The sequence below is a fragment of the Erythrolamprus reginae genome, chromosome 11, assembly GCF_031021105.1.
Source record: "Erythrolamprus reginae isolate rEryReg1 chromosome 11, rEryReg1.hap1, whole genome shotgun sequence".
Lineage (NCBI taxonomy): Eukaryota > Metazoa > Chordata > Lepidosauria > Squamata > Dipsadidae > Erythrolamprus > Erythrolamprus reginae.
Genome location: NC_091960.1, coordinates 1035592 through 1057047, shown reverse-complemented (window position 1 = coordinate 1057047; position 21456 = coordinate 1035592). Strand labels below are relative to the sequence as shown.

General features: G+C 50.5%; 1 protein-coding gene across 3 annotated transcripts; it reads right to left on the bottom strand.

Moving 5' to 3' along the window:
- Nucleotides 1-527: 527 nt before the first annotated feature.
- Nucleotides 528-20651, bottom strand: SUPT5H (SPT5 homolog, DSIF elongation factor subunit). Of its 3 annotated transcripts, XM_070763934.1 has the most exons (31): nucleotides 20544-20644; nucleotides 19011-19206; nucleotides 17224-17330; nucleotides 16950-17103; nucleotides 16442-16507; nucleotides 15687-15698; nucleotides 14895-14964; nucleotides 14335-14403; nucleotides 14154-14219; nucleotides 13958-13988; nucleotides 13766-13834; nucleotides 12896-13147; nucleotides 12617-12706; nucleotides 12356-12426; nucleotides 11771-11876; nucleotides 10259-10352; nucleotides 9937-10073; nucleotides 9039-9194; nucleotides 8652-8798; nucleotides 8162-8308; nucleotides 7828-7953; nucleotides 6833-6917; nucleotides 6266-6370; nucleotides 5695-5797; nucleotides 5441-5559; nucleotides 4728-4824; nucleotides 4491-4649; nucleotides 4071-4239; nucleotides 1984-2187; nucleotides 1559-1654; nucleotides 528-1004 (listed from the first exon to the last, which is right to left on the bottom strand). In XM_070763934.1, exons 2-31 carry the CDS (start codon nucleotides 19012-19014, stop codon nucleotides 861-863), a joined length of 3255 nt encoding a protein of 1084 aa, XP_070620035.1. In that variant the 5' UTR covers nucleotides 19015-19206; nucleotides 20544-20644; the 3' UTR covers nucleotides 528-860. The 3 variants fall into 3 exon arrangements, with proteins under 3 accessions (XP_070620035.1, XP_070620038.1, XP_070620037.1); XM_070763937.1 differs by lacking the exon at nucleotides 19011-19206 and having other exon boundaries at nucleotides 20544-20651; XM_070763936.1 differs by lacking the exon at nucleotides 15687-15698.
- Nucleotides 20652-21456: the final 805 nt, after the last annotated feature.

The window sequence follows — 21456 nt, the reverse complement described above, 5'->3', positions numbered from 1 at the left end:
AGTTGAAGTCCAAATATCTTCAAGTTGCCAAGGTTGGGAAACCCTGCTCCACAGTTAGCGCTCATTATACTTATTAATTTTACTTACATTCTTATTACTTACATAAATACTTAATAATTTTAATTACATTGCTTTGATTGCAAGTTGGCCAGAATTGAGATTGTTGAGATAGTTGAATTACAACAGTTCATTCAATGACTGTTGGAAGTTGCAAGTCACTTAAGACCTGTTTGTTGCAGCATCCCCACGGTGACATGATCACAACTTGGAAACTGACCCAGAGTTATGACACTTGCAATGACCGGCCACCTTCCGATAATGGGGAAGCCAGATGCATTGAACATTCATGTTATATGACAACTGCTGGGATTCGCTTAATAGATGTGGCAAGAAAAGTAGTAAAATGAGTCAAAACTCAGCAAGATAAAATTTTGGCCTGTGGTTTTAAGTTAAGCAATACCCGAATAAGGAAGGAAGGAAGACAGACAAATTCAAGGTTTCTGTAAGCAGGAACTCACAACATAACATATTTCTGAGATGATTTTATTAAAACAATCTACAGGTTGGATGTTGTGGTGCCGAAGAGGCCATAAAGTGCTGCGGAAGAGGGGGGAATGGCCAGGCACGGGGCTCCACTGGCGGCAGCTCTTCTTCATAACACGATTGCTAGATTGCCCCTCACCCACGCAGTCACCCATAGTGCTGGATAAACAGGCGGCCGGAAGGAACTCGTACACGCACCCAAAAAATATAAACCTTCCTCTGGAGCAAATCTGTTCAAACCTTGGCGGTGCTGTAAGTGAAAAAATTGGGAAGAAAACATCGCCAGCCGCTCTCTCTCGTTCTTGTTCTCCGCCCTGCTAAGCTTCCACGAGTTTGCCTATGAAACGCAAGTTGAGAATACGGATCTCCTCTTCCGACTTCAGGCGGATGATGCCGTCTTCCCCATCAATGCTCAGCAACATCCCCGTCGCTTCACGGTCTTCTCCCAAGAGGACTTTGACCTGCAAGGCAGGAGAAAACTCAGACAGGCTATAAAGCAAGGCTTCCTCTCAGGCCTTTTGCTCAAAGGCAGCTGCAGAGAGGAGCAGCCACACAGGTAGATTACATTAGGTAGACAGACAGACGGAGTCAAGTGGATGGATAGATGGTAAATATTAGAGTAGATAAATGAGAGATAAATAGTTCAGGCTGAGTGGATGGACGGAAGATTGGATTGATGATAGATAGATGATAGATAGACAGAGAGACAGACAGACAGAAGGGGGAGGAAGGAAGGGAGAGAATGTTGATTGGATGGATGATAAATTAGATAGCTAGATAAATAAATAGATGGATGGAAGATTAGATCGATAGACAGACAGACAGACAGAGTTGAGGGGATGGATGGATGATAAATTAGATAGATGACAGACAGATAAATAGACCAAGATGAATGGCTGGATGGATGGAAGATTAGATCGATAGATAAATAGACCGACAGACAGACAGAGTTGAGGGGATGGATGGGAAAGACAGGGACAGGGAAGGCTGCCTGGAGGCAAAAGCTTCGACCTACCTTATCATTCTTGGCTGGTGTCACAGGTTCCAGGTGTTCGCTTGAAATGCTGACCACCTTTTCACATTTCTTGACGTAGACCGAACATATCCCACCCTAGCAGGGCAAACAAGGGAGGGGAGGGGGGAAGAAAGAGAACCACCCAGGTGACAAGCTGGAAGCGCCAAGCACAGGAAAGCTCACCTGCTCTAACTCTGGTGACAAGAGGACCCTCTCGCTTCAGCTGACCAGCCTGAAACGGTAGCCATGAAGATGGACAAGAACGAGGAAGGACCCTATGAGGAGCCGTTGCTAAGATACCGCTGCAGGGGCAGCGTGGGGAGTTCGCCATCACTGCTCTAGGTTTTCCGCTTTCGACTCTTGCAGGAGAAAAAACTCAACCCCTTGTCCACACCCCTTTTCTACGTCCTGGTCCAGCCACTTACACTCACGCTGCGGATGACTCCGGTCTTCCCCACCACCTGGCTGTCCAGGTACGCGTCGTGCACTTTGACCTCGATATCGGTGGTGACCCAATCGCTGGAGCTCTGCTCAATCCCAGAGCCAGGGGTGTGAGGGTTGTAGCCTCCTGGGGAAGGAGCCCCCGGGGTCATAGGGCTGAAGCCCACCGGGCTGGGACTGGGGCTAGCCTGGAGAGAGAGAGAGAGAGAGAGAGAAAGGAAGAGAGAGAAAGAAAGAGAGAGAGAGAGAGAGAAAGAGACTCCATAAGAAAAATCAGGGCTGGTTCTAGGCAGGTGCTTGGCTGTGACAGGTGACATGAATGAGTGATTGCTTAGACATTTATTCCACCCATAGTCCATAGGGAGGCATACAAACTGAGCCAATAAACAAATAAATAAATTCAAACCATGTGTTATTTTATGTTCTTGGAGAAGCAGCAAAGATGCCTTTTCAAAAGATCTTGCTAAGACTTTGTCCAAACAGTTGGGTTGGCAATATATAAACAAGGGGATTATACGTTTGTATGTACAGTGATCCCTCGATTAGCGCGGGGGTTATGTTCCAAGACCTCCCGCACTAATCGATTTCCGCGTTATAGTGGTGCGGAAGTAAAAACACCATCTGCGCATGCGCGCCATTTTTTTCATGGCCGCACATGCACAGATGGTGGAGTTTGCGTGTGGGCGGCGGGGAAGACCAAGGGAAGGTTCCTTCGGCCGCCCAACAGCTGATCTGCTCCGCAGCGCGGAGCCGAAGATGGGGTTTCCCTGTTGCCCAGGCAAAGGGGAAACCCCATCTTCGGCTCCTCGCTGCTGCCGCGCTGCGGAGCGGATCAGGTGTTGGGCGGCTGAAGGAACCTTCCCTTGGTCTTCCCGCCGCCCAGGCAAAGGGGAAACCCCAAGATCGCTTGCCGCTTGCCGTATTGCAGCTTGGAGCCTTGCTTCGCCTCCTTCGCTGCAATACGGCAAGCGGCAAGCGATCTTGGGGTTTCCCCTTTGCCTGGGCGGCGCTGGGGCCATGCGGAGCCGCTCATCTAGGGGGGCTTGGACCGGCAAGGTGCCCTCCGCTCTCTCTCTTTCTCTCCCTGTTACCGGTGTGGTATAAGAGAGAGAGAGAGAAAGGAGGGCGACTTGCCAGTCCACGCCCCCCTGGATGAGCGGCCCCGCATGGCCCCAGCGCCGGACTCCGCCGTTGCCTCCGCCCTTGTTCGGCTCTGCAGCTGAGAGGCCACGTCCACCCCCTCCTCGGTGTCCCCGGCACCCAGCATCCCCACGCCGCCTCCACCTCCCGGTAATGCGCCCGACCTCTGCCTCTCTCTTTCTCTCTCATATACCACGCCGGCAACAGGGAGAGAAAGAGAGAGAGAAATGATAGAAAAAAGGGGAGAAAAAAAGAGAAATGAGAAAATGATTGAAGCAGAGAATGACAGGAAAAAAAGAGAAAGAGACAGAGAAGTGACTCTTGGTGATGACGTATGACGTCATCGGGTGGGAAAAACCGTGGTATAGCAAAAAAACCGTGGAGTATTTTTTAATTAATATTTTTTGAAAAACCGTGTTGTAGCGTTTCACACTAATCGAGACCGTGCTAATCGAGGGATCACTGTATTAAGTTAATATAGCTTTAAGTGTATTACTGAGTTCCGATTGAGTGTGCTACTGTAAGTTGCCATAAGAGGGCGATAGAGATTATGATCCTCTCTGCTGATTCATTTGCTATTGACACTTTGCCTGTGTTATTCTATAAGACAGTCTGATGTATTTGTAAGCTGTAATATATGTCTGATGTGTAGGGCAGGGAGAGGCTGATGAGAAGATTACTGTACTGAGAGATACTGAATGATCTGAATGTGGGTGACCTGGACTGTTTAGCTTGACTGTGCTATTTCTAAAAGTAAAAGCTGATTGCACTTTAATGTATCTGTTTGAATGACTGGGTAATTACTCACATCTCCGAGATATCTACTACAATCCCACGTTTTCTGCGTGCGTGAGAAAACAACAAATTTAGATGGGCCCCATGGGCTCCCGAGGGAGAGAACGTCCATTGTTTGGCTTTCTCAAGCGCGTACCTGGTAAGCCATTGGCGAAGGAGTCGGGTGGTAGCTGGCAGGCGAGTGGGTGTTCTGGTAGCCCACAGGACTAGGAGCCACTTGGTGGAAACTTTGAGGGCTGGGACTCGGTTGGTAGGAGCCCTGAGGAGACGGAACGGCGTACGGAGAGAACTGGTCGGTGTTATACCTGTGGCAAGACAAGAGGCTTTGTTCAGAGCAGGCAGGACATCAAACCCCCCCCCCTTCTAACACTGATACGCTGATCCACTCGGGTCATGAAACACCAAGAAGCCACAACTATCCTCTTCCACCCGTAGAATCCCAGGACAGCTGCAGGAGGCGGCTCCCCTAAGCCTCTGCACAGGCCCCTGTCCCGAGTTAGCCGACCAACCCGTGGGCCGCCCTCCAGCCAAGCGAGCTCAGCGCTGGTGCACTTACATGGCGGGGGTCCCAGGCGTCTGAGGGTTGTACGGAGGATTGACCTGCGGGGACGAAGGGTCTGGGTAGCCCGGTGTCTGGGGGTTGGGGGTGGTCCCATAGCCTTGGGGAGACGGCGTGGGCTCGTCGTCGAAACCGTAGTCAAATTCTTCCTCTGTCCTGTAGAAGAAGCATCCAGTTCAGCTCCCGTGCTGGCCCTCCCCCAGCCTGCCTCCTCCACCGGACCGGAAGTCCTACCTCGAGGGGGTGTTGGGATCCCAGGCGCCGCTCTGGGCAGGGGTCCGGCTGCCGTCATGTAAGGGTGTTTGGGAACCATAGTGCGGTGTCCGGTTTCCTGGAAAACAGACACTTGTTACTGCTATTGTGTTAAACGACTTACACTGCTACGTGCCACCTCCTACTGCTACTCCCACACAACAACCACAACATCCACCAACCCCAGCTGCTTTTCTGCTTGGCCTTTATAGTTGCTTGTTGCTGGGCAGGCAATTCCAGGAACAGCCTCCTTGTTCAAATATACAATAAGGGTGGACAATAAGGGTGGGAGAGGCCTTTGTGGGAGCCAACAGATCAGATGCTAAGAAGCCCACTGCTTTGGCCCAGCCCCCCAAACACCACAAGCCCCCTGAAGTTAACCCAAAGATCCCTTCATTAAGAGGGACAGCAACCCTAGCAGAATGCTTCTCTCTCACCCCCGTTTGTCCGGCAGGGAGACAAAAAGTTGCCTGCCACATCTTCTATCCATCTCCGCCCCACGCCTTTTATCCCCAGAGCTAGAGTGGGGCTTCGCTAGCAGCGGTGGCTCTTCTGCCCCAAGGCCTGGCCCATAGATTTCCATTGCTCTCCTTTGATTCAACTGCTTGAGGGGCAGATGGCCGACAGGCCACACAACACCCACTGACCTCTCCCGGCCAGAAAGATCAGTGTGCCACCCTCTTTCTCCTACTCACCATCGTGCTGGGTCCCATACATGGGTGTGCGGGAGCCTGAGCCATACATAGGCGTCTGGGAGCCGTACATGGGGGTCCGTCCATAGCCAGAGGGCATGCCGGACGGCTTCTTGGAATCTCTGCAGAAGGAGGAACGGGAATAAGTGAGTCCGAACATCTGGCACGTCCTCCACTTGGCTGGGCTGGGTCCTCAGTCTAGCCCAGAGGTGCTTGCCCCCCTCCCCATCTCAAATCTGACTCCCGGCGGCTCTTACACGATCGTCAGATGTTCCCGATCCACTGAGATGGTCTGGCACGTGGAGTGCAGCTCTACCCTGGCGGTGGATTCCGTGGCATCCTTGACCATCCCGATGTAGCCTGGGAAAAACGAGCACAGAGGTCATCGGACTTTAAATGAGGGCTCAGCCTGGAATCTCTACGTAGCCGCAAATGAGCTGAGTCCAATTCTGTAGATGCAGTTCTAACTCCCAGGAGACGGGTGGGCAGTTATGGACCCTTTGTACGACTTGTGAACTTCCGCTTTCAGCACAGCCGGCTCGGGAATTCTGGGAATTGAAGTCCACAGGGTGTAAAGGGGCCATACTGGCCTACCTGTCCTTCCAGGTGCTAACTTTGATCGAGAAGATTCCTCTAGGTGGGGACGAGTAGCAGCACATCCACCTAACTGGACCTTCACATTTGGACCTGATCTTTCACCCCTGGCTACAGGTGAGCAATCAGGGGGCACAGCCCTCCCAGCCAAGTCAATGTAGGGTGCTGGATTCGCTTAAGGACCATGCAATGCTCTTAACAATGGCAACGACAAAAAGACAAGTGACCTCTCACCTTTGTAAGACCCTCGGGAAATCCGCACCGTCTGCCCAATGAGTTCATTGTCCCTGCGCCCACGGCCTCGGTTCATTCCGCCCCCGCCAAAGCCGCCCCGTAGCCCTGCAGAAGGGTAAGAGGAGGTGAGAAAAGGGGCAGGGCCTCCCCAGGGGAAGCATGGTGGCCCCTGGATGAAGACAGGCACAGATGCCCCTGCTGGGCTAGTCCATCGGGTGCCCTTCCACCTGTCCTCTTGGGAGGGCATTGCCATTTGATGGGTCCTGCCAATCTCAGGACTCCTGGAGGAGGACTTGGGGGTAGAGGGCAGGCGCTGTTTCCATGCCCGGAACTGGACACTCGGTTCAAAGGGTGGGGAGGGGGATTGGGCTGTGGCGGCCTCCAAATCGGATTCAACAGATTTGAGGTCAGTTTCTTTACGAAGGATCATCTCCCCCCTCCCTTCTTTGGTCCACTGGCTTCTCCCCTTTCTTCTGGCTGCTGCAATTCCTGCCCTCCCAGCGAGGGAGAAGGATGGTGGGGGCCCCCCTCACACCCCCCCCGAGGGCCCCCCCTCCTCCTACCCACCTCCAGAGCTGGGGTGCATAGGGCTGTTCATCCGAGGACTCATGGGCATGAAGCCTCCAGCCGTGACGTTGGTGACATCCCGGGGCTGCGAAAAGGAAGGTGCAGTTTGGTCTAGTGGTGAAGGCACCAGGGCAGAAAGCAGGAGACGGTGAGTTCTAGTCCCGCCTCAGGCACGGAAGCTGGTTGGGGGACTTTGGGTCAGTCCCTCCCTCAGCCCAACCCACCTCACAGGCCTGTTCTTATGGGGCAAATAGGAGGAGGGGGAAGGTGTATTGGGTATGTTGGCCATCTTGGCAGTTGGCAGTCAATCAATAGGTGGACTTAACCGATAGTGTCCCTAGTCCCTCCTCTCCACCCCCATTCCTCCAAGCCCCTAAAGAAGGAGCAGGTATAGCCAGTTCCAGGCCAGGTTTGGGAAAGCTGACAGGGCTCGTCTGGGGTGAGGCTTTCTATTAGCACCATGTGCAAAACAGTGGGGTTTGCAGTATATAAACAAGCTAACGAGGGTTGCTTGAATGTACTGAAGGTAGCATAGATTTAAGCAGTGGTGCTGCAAATTCCCACGAGAGGGAGCCAGAGAGCATGAGCCTCTTTCTGCGCTGTTTTTCCTCCTGATTCACTGTGACTGATGTAGTAAGTTCTGTGTGTTCGATGATAGTTTGATGTATTTGTAAGCTGTAATCTATGTCTGATATGTAAGACAAAGACAGGCTTGTACTATTATTATTGTATTGAAAGATATTGATTGGTTTGAATGTGTATGACCGGACTGTTTGACTGTGCTATTTCTAAAGTAAAGACTAATCGAACTTTAATGTATCTGTGTTTGTATGACTGAATAATTACTCATATCTCCTGGAATCCCACGTTTTCCTCTCTGTGTGTCCTTGATAACTGGAGAGTTCTGCACCCTCCTAAACACTTCCCTCCCACGAGTTCCCTTTATGGACCCACAAAAGAACAGGCAGGGCCGGAGGGGGAAGGGGCTGCCTCACCTTGGAGCCCCCCGCCAGGATCAAATGCTTCGTCTTGCAGACAAACATCCCTCCGTTCTCCACCAGCTTCTTACAGTGCAGGAAAGCAAAGCCACGGAAGAGGTGCCGAATCTCCCCCTCGCGGCCCTGGAAGGAGGCAGAGGAGCCACAAATCACAACTCCTCCTTGACTTACAACCCATTCGCCCAGCAACCCCAGTTACATCAACCCTGAAGAAAATGGCCTAGGTCCTCAGACGTATAACCACTGCAGCCACCCCACAGTCAGGTGATCAGAATTCGGGCACCTGTGCCCCCCCCCAACGCCCGACCTGGTGGGTGGGTGGGTAGCTCACCGAATGAGACCCTTCGATGACCTTCACAATGTCCTTCACGTGGATGTTGTTCTGCTCAGAGTCCAGGGAGACAGCAAAGCGATTGTCCTTCTTTCGATTCACTGCCTGGTGCCTCACAGTCACCAGTTGGTTGTTCATGCTCAAGACCTGAATGAGGACGAGGAGAAGAGAGCCAGGCTGAGGGTCGGGCGGCAGGAGAGGTTGCCAGGGGGTGCTCGCCAAGCCCCTGCTGCCTCCCCTGGGTCCCTCAGGGCCATAGATTTGAGGAGGGGGCTCAGTTGATAGATTCGAGGCCAGCTGCTCCACCTTGCAAGAAATGCCCAAGCAGGAAAGGGAATTTGGACATCAGGCTCATGTCAAACTAGGCAGAGGGTCCAATCACCCAGCCCACTAACCAGGTTTCGGGATTCCTGACCATAGAAGTCGTATCAGTCTTAAACCAACAACAGCCAAAGGCTCAGGGGCTGCAATTTCTGAATCACCCACCCACCTGGAAGGTCTCGCGTTCCAGACGCACAATGACCCCGACGGTCTGGGGGTCCAGCAACACTAGTTCTCCCAGCTCGTGCTGGCCCCCCACGTCCACCCCAGAGGCGGTCTCGGAGCAGAGCTGAAGGTCTCGGGGGAGAACTTTGAGCTGTGGAGGTGGGAAGAAACAGGAGTAAGAGGACGACTGTGGGGTCCTTGCTGCTCTCTGTGCTTGGCAGTTTTCTTTCAGACATTTCGTGACCCAACTAGGGTACATCATCAGGGTTAGAAGGAAGTGAGGTTTACTCTCTGTTTCCCCTTCTCCACTCCGCACCACCCAGCCGGACCTGTAACTCTATAGCAGGTGCCTCGCAGACCCTGAATTCTCTGGTTCCCCTTGGCCACTCACCTCGTGCATTGTCAGGTCAGAGAAAAGGATGACAAAATTCTCCTCCACGCGGACAATCAGCCCCGTGTCGCCCTCAAAGCGCCCGGCGATGACCTTCACGTGGTCTCCCATTTTGAAGTATTTGCGCAGCTCCTGAGCTGGGAACTCCAGCATGTCCTGGAAGGGGGGGGGGGGGGGGGCAAAAGAGCAGAGGAAAAGAGCAAATAGGGGCTTTGTTTGCTGCATGGGAAGTGAGGCTCCGGCCTTGCACAGGAGAGGCCAGAGTTGGGGTTTGCAGCATCAATGTTCAGCCTTAGCAACTCTAAGATATGTGGACTTCAATTTCTGAAAATCAAGTCCATTCATCTGGGTGTGGAATTCCAGGTGAATTCACAAATGCTGGCTGTGGAACTCTGGGGGTTGAAGTCCACACATCTTAAAAGTTGCTAAGGGTAGGAAGCACTGACTTATAGGAAGCGTTCGTATAACACCCCAAGGCAAATGAGGCTTCCTCCAGCAGGGGGGCTGTAAGAATCAAGTTAAATGTCATTTATAGAGGGAAATAAATCAGCCACAGGAAAGCACAACATCTAAAGGAGCAGGTTTTTCTGCTCCAGAGCCTTGGAAGACAGCCCAGGTTACACAATCCTGGATGAGACAAACTTGGTTAACCCTGGTTTGCCTTCCTGGCCAGACAGGAACCCCTGTTGCTCGGAGCCAGGATGCAGCCCTTGGGGAGAGAGAGAGAGGTAGCTGGTTCTCTGCCCCAGACCTGAAGAAGGCCCCTCTCCTCCTGAGGACCCATAGACAGAATGGTGGATGGTTGCTTTCCGGGGGCCTTTTTGTAAAGGTGGGGGGAGAGAGAAGACACTGGCCGGCTGAAGCTGAGAGCCAGAGAAATGGCTCAAGAGGCCCTTACCTTGAGGTCTTCGTGCCTGGGCATGATGGTGATCTTGTTCCCGTCCACGCTCAGGATCTTCCCCTGCAGGTTGATCAACTCCCCTTCGCACACCTCCACGTTGTCTCCTGGCTGGAAGTTGTGTTCCCGTTCCTTCCCTGAAACCACAACAGGAAGGTGTGAAGATCCACTGTCCTTCGAGGGCCTTCCGACGGGCTCCCTTATCCAGGAGCCAGAAAAGGTGGCTGGTCATAGCTGAAGACATGGACACCCGGTGCCCTCTTCCCTGCCACATCAAGGCAGCGTCCCCTTGACAGGTGGGAGAAGGCGGCAGGGGGCACACCTGTGCTTTCAGTCACCACCTCCAAGTCGATCCCTTCGGGCTGGTCCTCAAATTTCTCCAGCTCGGACAAGGTGGGCTTCACTCCATCGGTGATCTGAGGTCAAAAAAGAGAGCCAGCGATTTGGGAGGGGGAGAAATTGACCCAGAAGAGTTAATTTAATCATAGTCTTCAGTAACAATGTGACAGCCATGTCAGTATCTTTTTTTAATATGAACCTTTGAACAACAATCCTAGCAATGCATCGTATATTTACTGAACACAAGGCAACCAACATTATAAATACAAATCTAATATTTAGTTTCAATGAGTAAATTTAACGAGTGCATTGCTTTACCAAATACAACTTGCTGTGATAATTTATCTTAAATATTTTTTTCCTTTAAAAACTGCTTCATCTTGGTCTCCACTTAATATCCTTGACACCATGAAAATGTCTTTTCAAGACCTGAGTATCAGCCTAGGTAACATTGCTAGAAGGGAGGATTGTCTGTGTGTAGGGAGGAAGAGGACTGTGGGGTCCTTCTTATTCTCTCAGCTTGGTGGTTTACTTGCACACGTTTCATTATCCAACTAGGTAACATCATCAGTGCTAGAAGAAAGGGGGGATTTGTGGAGAAGAGAAGGAGGAGGAGGAAAAAGACTGTGTGGTCTTTGAAGCTCTCTGTTGATATAGTAGTGGCTATTAACAGCCGCTAGGATAGTTTATGCACAAAATTGGAAAGGGGAAGATATCCCCCCAAAAGAGGATGTAGTTAAAAATATTCTGGATTGTGCAGAGATGGATATGACGACGAGAAGGCTGAATGATCACGAAGAATCTGATTTTTATATTATTTGGGATAAAGTTTATACATGGATAGATAAGAATAAAGTTGAAAATAAGGTAATGAAAACGGTATGAATATAGTTAAATGTTATTGATATTTTTTGTTGTTGTTAGTGTTGTTGGCTTTTTTAAAAAATCAATTTAACTTTATGTTTATTAGAATATGTAAACAAAGTTCTTCTTTTCGATTAGAATATTAGTTTGATTTAAAGATTTAAGATTTTATCCTTTTTTCTGTATTAAAAATTGACTTCAAGAAAAGAGGGGTAATTGTAACCCCTAATATGTGTTTAAATGTTTGTAAGTTTATATGTCTTTTTTTACTGAAAATTAATAAAGTTTATTTTTTAAAAAAAGATATAGTAGTGACTAGTATTCTCAGTAGTGGCAATGTTGATGTGATCGAGTTTGGTATTGCAACGTTGGGAATATAAACCCATCCAAGTCCGGGGAGCACCAAGAAGCCCGGGGTCCCCCCCCCCTTCTCTTCTGCCTCCGTTCCAGAACCTCCACCCCCTTCTAGCAGTGATGACGCCCCCTAGTATTAAAAACATTTGGCATTGAAAGATTAAGCATTAACAAGAGCCCGGATGAAAAGGGACAAGGAGTAAAATATTGGTCCACAAACTCTGAACACCCATCTCCCTCCCCCCCCTCCCCCCAAGCAAGCAGCCCCCATCCTCACCACAGCCGTCATGGCGAAGCTCTTGAAGAGGAACCCTTTCCGGCTGTAGCGATTCCCTTCAAAGATGAGGAAATCCCCATCGGAGGCCACGTCACCCCCCAAAGACCTGGAGAGGAGGGGAGGAAGAGAGGCTTGGTGGGAAAGCCCCCACTACTCAAAACTCCTGCTATCGGTTCTCCAGGACTGGTCAGCACCGACTGAGTACCACCTCCGTGTGAACCAGTTGCCCAGCATCTGAATTTGGAGCACATGTAACGGGGCGGGTGAATCTTTTCCGCACCAAATGCCGAAACAGCAGCACATGGACGCCAGAACCCAGGAGAGCAGCCGCCCGGTACAGGCACCGTCTACCTGGTCTTCTGGCACATATGCTAATGCAGAGGCCAGGTAGTCGGTGTGCATGCTGCTCTCCTGGTTTCCATGCTCCCTTGCACGTGAAGACCAGCTGGTTGATGCACCAGAATCCGGGAGAGCAATGGGTGAGAGATGACTCTGTGTGTCACTTCCAGCACACATGTGATAGGTTCGCAATCACGGGCATCTAACCATGGCAATGCACAGAGGCCCTGCGTGTAACTCACTCACCGGATCTTTTCCGCATCAAAGAGACGTTGGGGGGCCCGCTTGAATTTCTTACATTTCGCCACCCAATCTTTCTGCAAATGGAAAAAGACTTGGATGAACCGTTGGTCAAATACTTACTGTCTTACAAAAGAGAAGACCGGGCAACTGCTGCAACCCCAAACAATGATTAAGGGAGGAAAAATGAAGGCTCAAGCAGAATATCAGAAAAGCTTCAAGACATTTAAGCCCAGAGTTCTTCCTGTCAGGCCACACGTCACCTACCTGGCTCATTCGAGCTTTGATGCGATCGAAATCAACGCGCGGAATCATCTTGAGCGAGATCTGGTTCTGGCTGGGCTCCACGTAATCGACCTAGCAACGAAAGAAGGAAGTGGCTTCGGTCAGTGCGGAGAACTTCTGAGGGGTCTTGGACTTACGGCCAGGTGAACCGGGCTTCCCCATTGACCTGTCTTGGAGGTCCTGAAAGGGGATCGTGTGAAATATCTTCTGCAAACAGTTAAACCTTCTCCCTGAAAAACGCCCCCTCTGAACTGGGCTCACCTGAGCGATGTCCGTTTTGTAGATCCCCCTCTTGAGCCGCACCCAAGACTTGGGCTTGAGGTTGGTCATCTCTTTCACCACCTTCAGGACGTCGGTCATTTCCTTGATGGGCACCATCTGCTGGTTCCAGTAGCCCATCCGGAGGTTGCCCACCCCTTCGATGGCCTGCTTCACGTGGGTCTGCTTGTAGGCCTCCACGTAGATGTAGCCCTTCACGTGCTCAGGGGCCACCACCGATTTGATCTGCAAGGGCTGCGGAGACACAACAGCAGGCAGGAGGGGAGGCTACACAACGCACGGGCCAGGGCAGGAGAAGCCTTCCCTGTTGTTGTCGGCAGAAACACGCAAAAGGTACCATGCATAAGAGGGCAGGTTCAAGAGACCTTAGGTCAATCACCAGGAGATCTAGTGACTTGTAGTCCTGCTTTAGGCATGAAAGCTGGCTGGGCAATTTTGGACCAGTTTCCCTCCCTCTCTGCCAATCCACCTGACAGGGTTGTTGTGAGAAAAAGCTGAGGAAGGAGCATTGTGTTTGTTTGCTGCTTTGAATTGTCCATATCAATAAAACAAGGCACCAGGGGAGTCAAAGGGTTTTGTGTACAAGAAAGGACCTTTCTTATTTTTCTCCATAGATCTTTTACGAAAGGACCAGGCCTTCTTCTACCACACTCCCAAAGTCTTAGCCACGACCCCACACGTGGGCAGGGAAAGATTCCTAACTTTATGGCCGAGCGGCCAGGCCAAGAGAGGCCCAAGTCTCGGGAGGATTTAGGAATGGACATAGGTCTCCCGTACCCAGGGGCCCAAGGGCACAAAGCCAAAGGAGACCCATGAAATCTTCCTCCTTTCCCCGCTTTCCACCCCACTCACTGTGTCCGTGAACTGGTAGGCGATGAACTTCCTCATCAGGGCAATCGCGGTGGAACGCTCCTCCCCAATCTGTGATGTGGACACAAGAGAAGCAGCAGTGGCAATAGGGCTCCAAGTGGAGGGCCACCTGACCCCTTCCATTGCTGTTCCCCTACTGTGGGGCCCGGCTAATCTTGACCCACAAAGACTTACCTTACATTTCACCGTCCAAAGATTGGGATCCCTGAATAGGAGGGGAAACAAAGCCTGTAAGGTTGGTTTGCCCCACCCAACAAGCTGACTCCAGACGCCTTGGCTGAGCCCCTTCAGCCACCACCACCACTGCTGCCCTGTGCCCCCTACAAACGTTCCTCGCAACACCCCGCAGGTAAAGTCCATCGTCTCTTACTTGACTCCCGGAAGTAGCTGCTGCTGTGTAATGTCATCAGAAAGCTCGTCGGAGCCGCCATACACACTGGAGAGAGCAAAGGAAAAAGAGATCCTGGCTGAAAGGCCGGGAGAACCCAGGAAACGGGGCTGCTGGTCAGGAACCGAAGGGGACTTTTGGCAGAGGAGATGCCCCTACTCACGTCTCGCCCACGGAAGACTTGGCGTATTTCTTCATGTAATACTCGCCCAGCTCCTCTTCTCTCTGGTCCCTGAAGAAAGTGGGAGAGACAGAGAGCAGGGAAGTAGGGGGGAAAGAAAGAGGAAACGTTGGAATGCATTTTTCTAATTAGAACTTGTTTCCTGTTACAGTAAAACAGTTGAGCAGTAAAGCACATGGTGACTGTACTCTTTGCTCTGCGGTGCTATATAGAAGCAGAATTTCTAAAAAGGAATGAACCATGTGGTTGCAACCATGAGTCTTCAGAGAAGGGCGGCATACAAATCTAATTAATAATAATAATAATAAGTGTCCCTATGACCGGGGGCTATGCATGTTATTGTATTTTATTAAATCATTTGCCACCCAGCTCTCTTTCACACGACTCTGGGTGGCTTCTAATCTGCTAAACGAATATTATAGATTAAAAGTAAGACAATAGGTGGGAGTTAATAAAAAATAGCTAAGATAATAGGGTCCTCTATGTAACTCAGGGTTCCCCAGAAGACACCCCCCCCCCCAAGTATGTCCCTTTCCCATTACCTCCACAAGTTCTGCAGTCTTCGGGCTCCAGAGCGGTCTTCGTCCAGCACCACATTGTCGATGTTGGAGGCTAAGAAGAAAGAAAAAAGTTGGCAAAGGGCAGGAGAAAAAGAAGGAGAAGCAGAGAGGCAGTGGGCAAATTTCAGGAGAAATCCATGTAGGAAGGACCAGCAGCTTCCACTCATAAGGTTTTCTGGCTGGGGAAGTCCACTGCTCTCTGCAAAGTCTAGAACGCTTACCAAAAAAGCCCAGAAAAAGGAGAAAGGAAGGAAGGAAAGTAGGAAAAAAGAGAGAGGCTTTTTCAGCTCTTGCAGTCCCCAGAAAGCTACTGATAACTGCAGCCAGGCTGCCCTGATTCTGCACACTGATGCTCCAAGGGGCTTATGGGACATTCAGGAGAGACAGAGGCAGAGAAGCAACAGCAGCAGGCTTCCATAATTGCTTGCGTGGGCGTGTTTGCACACCTACAGTCCCTGCACATAGAAAAGAAGCATTCAAAGAGAAGCAACTGGGTTGAAAATGGACTCTTTTTTCTATGCACAGGGATTTATTGACATGAGCCAAGAACCTCAGCTGCAGATCTTGCAGAGGGCTTTTGAAGGCCTGGACCACTGGGCACCCTGACCTAGAAGATCCCTGCGCTACCTGCAGCAGCTACGCCCTCTTCCCTGCCCCTTCAGGTCCCCCATTCATTCCGTCCCACCTGGCAGAAACGAAGCAGAGAAGGAAGGCAGCTGGTGGAGAGGAGAGGAGCTGGAATGGAGAGGAGAAAAACAAAAAACACTGTCTTACCTTCGATTTCTTCTGCTCGGGAGGAGGAAGAGGTGGTGGTGGTGGTGGTGGTGGTGGAAAGGCGGACAGTATGAGCCAAATAATACCATCAAAACCAACCAGAGGATGGAGGTGAATGGGGAACAGAAAAGCGGAAGGAACAAAATTAAGATGAAGCACAAACCAAGCAGAAGCGAATGAGATGCACGGAAACGCAAAGGAGAAGCCATCAGGAAAAGGGTGGAGGGGAAGCGCTGGGGATGGGGGAGGGACAGCCTTGGGAAGGGGAAGGGCTGGGACCCAGGTGGGGGAGCAGCCCTTAGGCGCTCAGTTCCTGCCTCTGACGTTCTGTCAGCTACGGCACAAAATAGACCCTTGTGCATTTCCTCAACCAAGGACTTTGGGGCTTCATAGAAGCTTTTGGTTTTATAGGTTGGGAAGAGGGTGATGGACCAACAGACTTTAAGAAGTGCATTGAATAAATGTTCCTCAATCCTAATAGGAGAGAAAGAGAAACCTATTCAACAGACAGGCAGTCAATTTTCTTTTAGCCAGTGGGAGAAATTCACAGACGCTCCGCAAGATGCTGAGATTGTGTTTTGATCCCGCCTGTCCAGGCAGTGCCCGGTGGGGAAGGTAGGTGGAGGGGAGCAGGAACCCCATCAGCACAGGAACCTCAGAGGAAAAGGTATGCTGGACCTGTAGGCTTTGCAAGGTCTTGACCGATCTTGACATCTAGAGCTCTCTGGTGCTCAGATTTCAGCAGACGGCCCTACCTTTCTCCAGGATGTCCTCTGCTCCGTCCTCCCACTGATCTTCATCTTCATACTCATCATCCACATCTGGAAAGAGAGAAGAAAGAGAAAGGGGAAGAAAGAGAAAGAACTTGGTTATTTCCTGCATATGGATAGTCCTCCTCCTATGACAAAATTTATGTTGCTATGCAGGTCAGCTAAGTGAATTTTGCCCCATTTTATTTATGGCCTTCCTTGCCACAGCCGTTAAGCCAATGATTGCAGCAACACAGTCATTAAGTGAATTTGGCTTCCCCAATGACTTTGCTTGTCAAAAGGGGATCATGTAAATCTGAGACACTGCACCGTCATGAGTAAATTGCCCAGCGTCCACATCTGTGACCACGCTGCATTGGTCATAAGCGTTTCATAAGTCACTTTTTTCAGTGCCGTTGCAACTTTGAATGGTTACTAAGCAAACTGTTGGAAGTTTGAGGAGTTCCTTATTCTGTACTATCCAGCCCCAACCATTAAAGTAGAGCGTTTTTACCTGCTTCGTCCAAAATAAAACCTCCGTGTCTGGGTTTTTTTGCAGGCCGATCATCATCTTCGTCTTCTTCCTCATCATATTCTTCTTCTTCCTCTTCCTCCTCCTCTTCCTCCACTTCTTTCTCGCTTCCTACAGGACTGGCCCGCCCTTCTGCCTGCAGGGACGAGGGAGAACCCGTCTGGCTAAACTAAAGCTCAACAGAAGCAGCTTTCCTGGGAAGACAAGGATCAGTCCCCCTGGACGCCAATTCCCAGCCCTCACCGGGCTGGCTCACCTCGTTCTCCTCCACTTCCTCAGGCTCGCTGCTGCGTTCGCTCTCATCTTCGGAGAAGTTGCTGTCTTCACTGTCAGACATTATGACTGTTCTTATGATTGCTCTCTCTGACCACGGAGAAAGAGAAGCACAGAGGGAAAATTCTGAAATAATTTTTAATTTTTTTTTACCATCTTTACAAAGACATCCATACCTATACCATAATATCAAAACATATACCGTATTTTTCGCTCCATAAGACGCAGTTTTTTTCCTCCCAAAGTAGGATGAAAAATCAGCCACGTCTTATGGAGCGAAGATGCAGGCAGGGAGGGGGGGGGAGGCGCTGGAGCAGAGGGGGGGCCGGCGATATACTCATCTGGAGACCGCCGCCTCTGTCGCCGCCTCTCCTCTTCCCAACCCCGAAGAGAGCCGCACCTTTTGGCCTCCGGAAGTGCTGGGCCGGGGGACGCCTCCACCCCGCAGGTTTAGGAGGCGGAGCAGCACCGGAGGAGCGTTGGCAGTTCCGAGCCTTTGGGAAGGCTACGGGAATCGCTTCAGGAGGCGGGGAGGTCTTGAAGACACAAAACCCAGCCAGTCGCTCGCAGCCGGCCGCCGCCTGTGCAAAGTTTGGCTGCGAACTCGGCTGGCTAGCTGCTGCCTGGCCCCCTCCCTCCCGGAGGAGGATCTCCCTTCGCACCACCAGCGGCGCTCCCCCCGCCAGCCAGCCAAGCCCCGCGCCCGCCGAAGCCGGCTCCTTGCTCTCCCCCCGCTGCCCGCCGCGTTTGCAGGAGGTGAGGAGGATCGGGCGGCCCGCCAAGGCCAGGAGGGACGCCGCTGCCCCTCTCCCTCTCTCCGCCCGCCGCTGCGCCTCCTGCTGAGCCCCCTCGGCCCCGCGCGGCGCCTGTCAGAGGAAGCTGCCCTGTCCCGGCCAGGATCCGGGGGCGAGGTCGTCGGGGTTTGAGGGGCCCTAAACCGCCCACAGCAGAAAAACAGAAAAAATAAGGGAGAGAGAAAGAGAGAGAAAGGAAGAGGAGTGATAGAAAGGGGGAGAGATAGAGAAGGAGAAAGAGAAAGAGAGAGATACAAAGAGAGTGAGTGAGAGAAGGAGAGATAAGAGAGAGAAAGAAAGAGGGACAGAGAGAAAGAAAGAGAGGGACAGAGAGAAAGAAAGAGGGACAGAGAAAGAAAGAGAAGAACAGAGAGAAAGAAATAGAGGGACAGAGAAAGGGAGAGGAGAGATAGAAAGGGGGAGAGAGAAAGAGGGAGAGATAGAGAAGGAGAGAGAGAAAGAGAGAGATACAAAGAGAGTGAGTGAGAGGAGAGATAAGAGAGAGAAAGAAAGAGGGACAGAGAGAAAGAAAGAGAGGGACAGAGAGAAAGAAAGAGGGACAGAGAGAAAGAAAGAGAGGGACAGAGAGAAGGAAAGAGAGGGACAGAGAGAAAGAAAGAGAGGGACAGAGAGAAAGAAAGAGAGGGACAGAGAGAAGGAAAGAGAGGGACAGAGAGAAAGAGAGGGACAGAGAAAGGGAGAGAAAGAGAAAGAAAGGTAGAGAGAAAGAAGGAGAGATAGAAAGAAAGAGAGAGGGGGGCTTGTTTGTATATTTTCCCAATTCCCCTAGGGCAGTGTTATTGTAATAAATATTTTAGCCTACTTTTTGGCTCAAAATATTTTTTTTCTATTTTCCTCCTCTAAAAACTAGGTGCGTCTTATCAGCAGGTGCGTCTTATAGAGCGAAAAATACGGTATACTTATACTGTACATTTAAACATGCCTGGGATGAACATATATCCATATAAAGATATACCCATTGTAAGATAGACTGGATTTCTGACAGTCTCAAAATGGGTGAGCAGTGTGGTCAGGCGGTAGGAAAGGCAGGTAGAATGCTTGGCTGCATAGCTAGAGGTATAACAAGCAGGAAGAGGGAGATTGTGATCCCCTTATATAGAGTGCTGGTGAGACCACATTTGGAGTACTGTGTTCAGTTCTGGAGACCTCACCTACAAAAAGATATTGACAAAATTGAAGGGGTCCAAAGACGGGCTACAAGAATGGTGGAAGGTCCTAAGCATAAAACGTATCAGGAAAGACTTAATGGACTCAATCTGTATAGTCTGGGAGACAGAAGGAAAAGGGGGGACATGATCGAAACATTTAAATATGTTAAAGGGTTAAATAGGGTTCAGGAGAGAAGTGTTTTTAATAGGAAAGTGAACACAAGAACAAGGGGACACAATCTGAAGTTAGTTGGGGGAAAGATCAAAGGCAACATGAGGAAATATTATTTTACTGAAAGAGTAGTAGATGCTTGGAACAAACTTCCAGCAGACGTGGTTGGTAAATCCACAGTAACTGAATGTAAACATGCCTGGGATAAACATATATCCATTGTAAGATAAAATACAGGAAATAGTATCAGGGCAGACTAGATGGACCATGAGGTCTTTTTCTGCCGTCAGTCTTCTATGTTTCTATTTCTGGCCAAAATGGTATCCCTTATCCATATTTATATATATATTTATATTCTTCAAGGTATATTTACTGTTATTCTAATGCAGCCTCCTTACTCCTATTTTTGTCACTTGGGTCTACCACCTTTAACTTTAAATTTTCTTCCAAATTAATCGTTATAGCTTATTTTCCAGACATTCTCATTATCTTAGAAACATAGAAGACTGACGGCATAAAAAGACCTCCTGGTCCATCTAGTCTGCCCTTGTACTATTTCCTGTATTTTATCTTAGGATGGATCTATGTTTATCCCCGGCACGTTTCAATTCAGTGACTGTGGATTGACCAACCACGTCTGCTGGAAGTTTGTTCCAAGGATCTACTACTCTTTCAGTCAAATAATATTTTCTCACGTTGCTTTTGATCTTTCCCCCAACTAACTTCAAATTGTGTCCCCTTGTTCTTGTGTTCACTTTCCTATTAAAAACACTTCCCATCTTCTATGTTTCTATGTAGGGGGAATATTAGAGAGGTTCACCCCCCTGAGTTATTGACAGAAACAATCTAGGTGGGAGGCAAAGAAACCATGAAATGGATGCCCGTTGGGGGAGGGGCGGGCCCACCGTCGGCTGACGGGAAGGAGGCTCCCGTTGGGAATGATGGGCCTGCGGGGCCGTCCCGCCGGGGAGGGAGGGGCTGGTGGTTCGGAGAGGAGACCGGGGAGGATGGGGACTGTAGTCCAGGGCCCCTATAGAGCCCCGGGCGAGCGGCCGGGGAGGATGGGAGCTGTAATCCCAGAGTTCCGCCACGCGGGAGGGGGATTCCCCGGGCGGGAGGGGCTCCCGAGGGGTCAAAGGTCGCCCCGGTTCCCCTGGGCGCTGCTTACCAGGCCGTCGCTCGCCCGGCTTCCTCCTTCCGGTGAGGGGCGAACTGAGGCGCCTCGAAGCAAAACAGACAACCCCGCCTCCTAACGCGGAGATTCCGCGAAGTCTCGCGAGACCCCGGGAAAGAACGCGTCATGGGGGAGCCTAGACGTTGATTCGACAGACTCCCGCGAGTCTGGGACGGATGACATCACAGTGGGCCGCTCTAGGCCGCGCCTGTCGCCTTGCTCCCTTCTCAGAACCCAACCCCCGAAACAGGCGGAAATTCTGTTTTCCGGCCGGCGGGCCGTTGACGTAAAGTGAAGCTGATTGGCTGGCTTGGAGAAAGGTCCCAGCCAATGGCAGAGCTCGGATGCAGCGGCTGGATGCCACCTGGACCGGGATGAGCATCCCTCGTGCCGAGGGGAGAGTGGCAGGCGGCCGTTCCCATCAGCCGCAGCCGCTTCTCTTGGTGGCTGGGGAGGATGGGAGTCAGGGTCCAATATGGGATCAATAATTGAAATTTATTCTTTTATTTTTTTAAAAAAATAATCTTTATTAAGTTTCTACATATAAAAACAAAGAAAAAAACAATTTAAATAAACAGAACATACAAAAAATGTAATAAATTTAATAAAAATAAAATGAATAAAGGAATAACATGTGATTAATACGATGAATGCATAAATGCAAGAAATAAACGATTTCGATCTTTCTTTGGATCAGCCTTCCTCAAGAAATGTCCTCCCGAAGTGAGATCGCAGGACACATCATTTTTTCCTCCGTTCTTTTCAGCCCACTTATACCTGGTAAAATAGAGAAGGGAAATTCTCAGGAATGCAAGAATACAATGGGTTTCCTCCCCTCCCGCCTGCCTTGGACCGATCAAACACAGCTACCTGGAGGATGAGTTTTCTTGGGGGTGTAAACTTTTGA

Coding starts and splice junctions, on each gene's coding strand:
- SUPT5H (XM_070763934.1), bottom strand. Junction 5,560..5,694: donor CGGGAACATCTGACGATCGT/GTAAGAGCCGCC, acceptor CTCCTTCTGCAG/AGATTCCAAGAAGCCGTCCG. Junction 1,655..1,983: donor GAGTCATCCGCAGCGTGAGT/GTAAGTGGCTGG, acceptor TTGCCCTGCTAG/GGTGGGATATGTTCGGTCTA.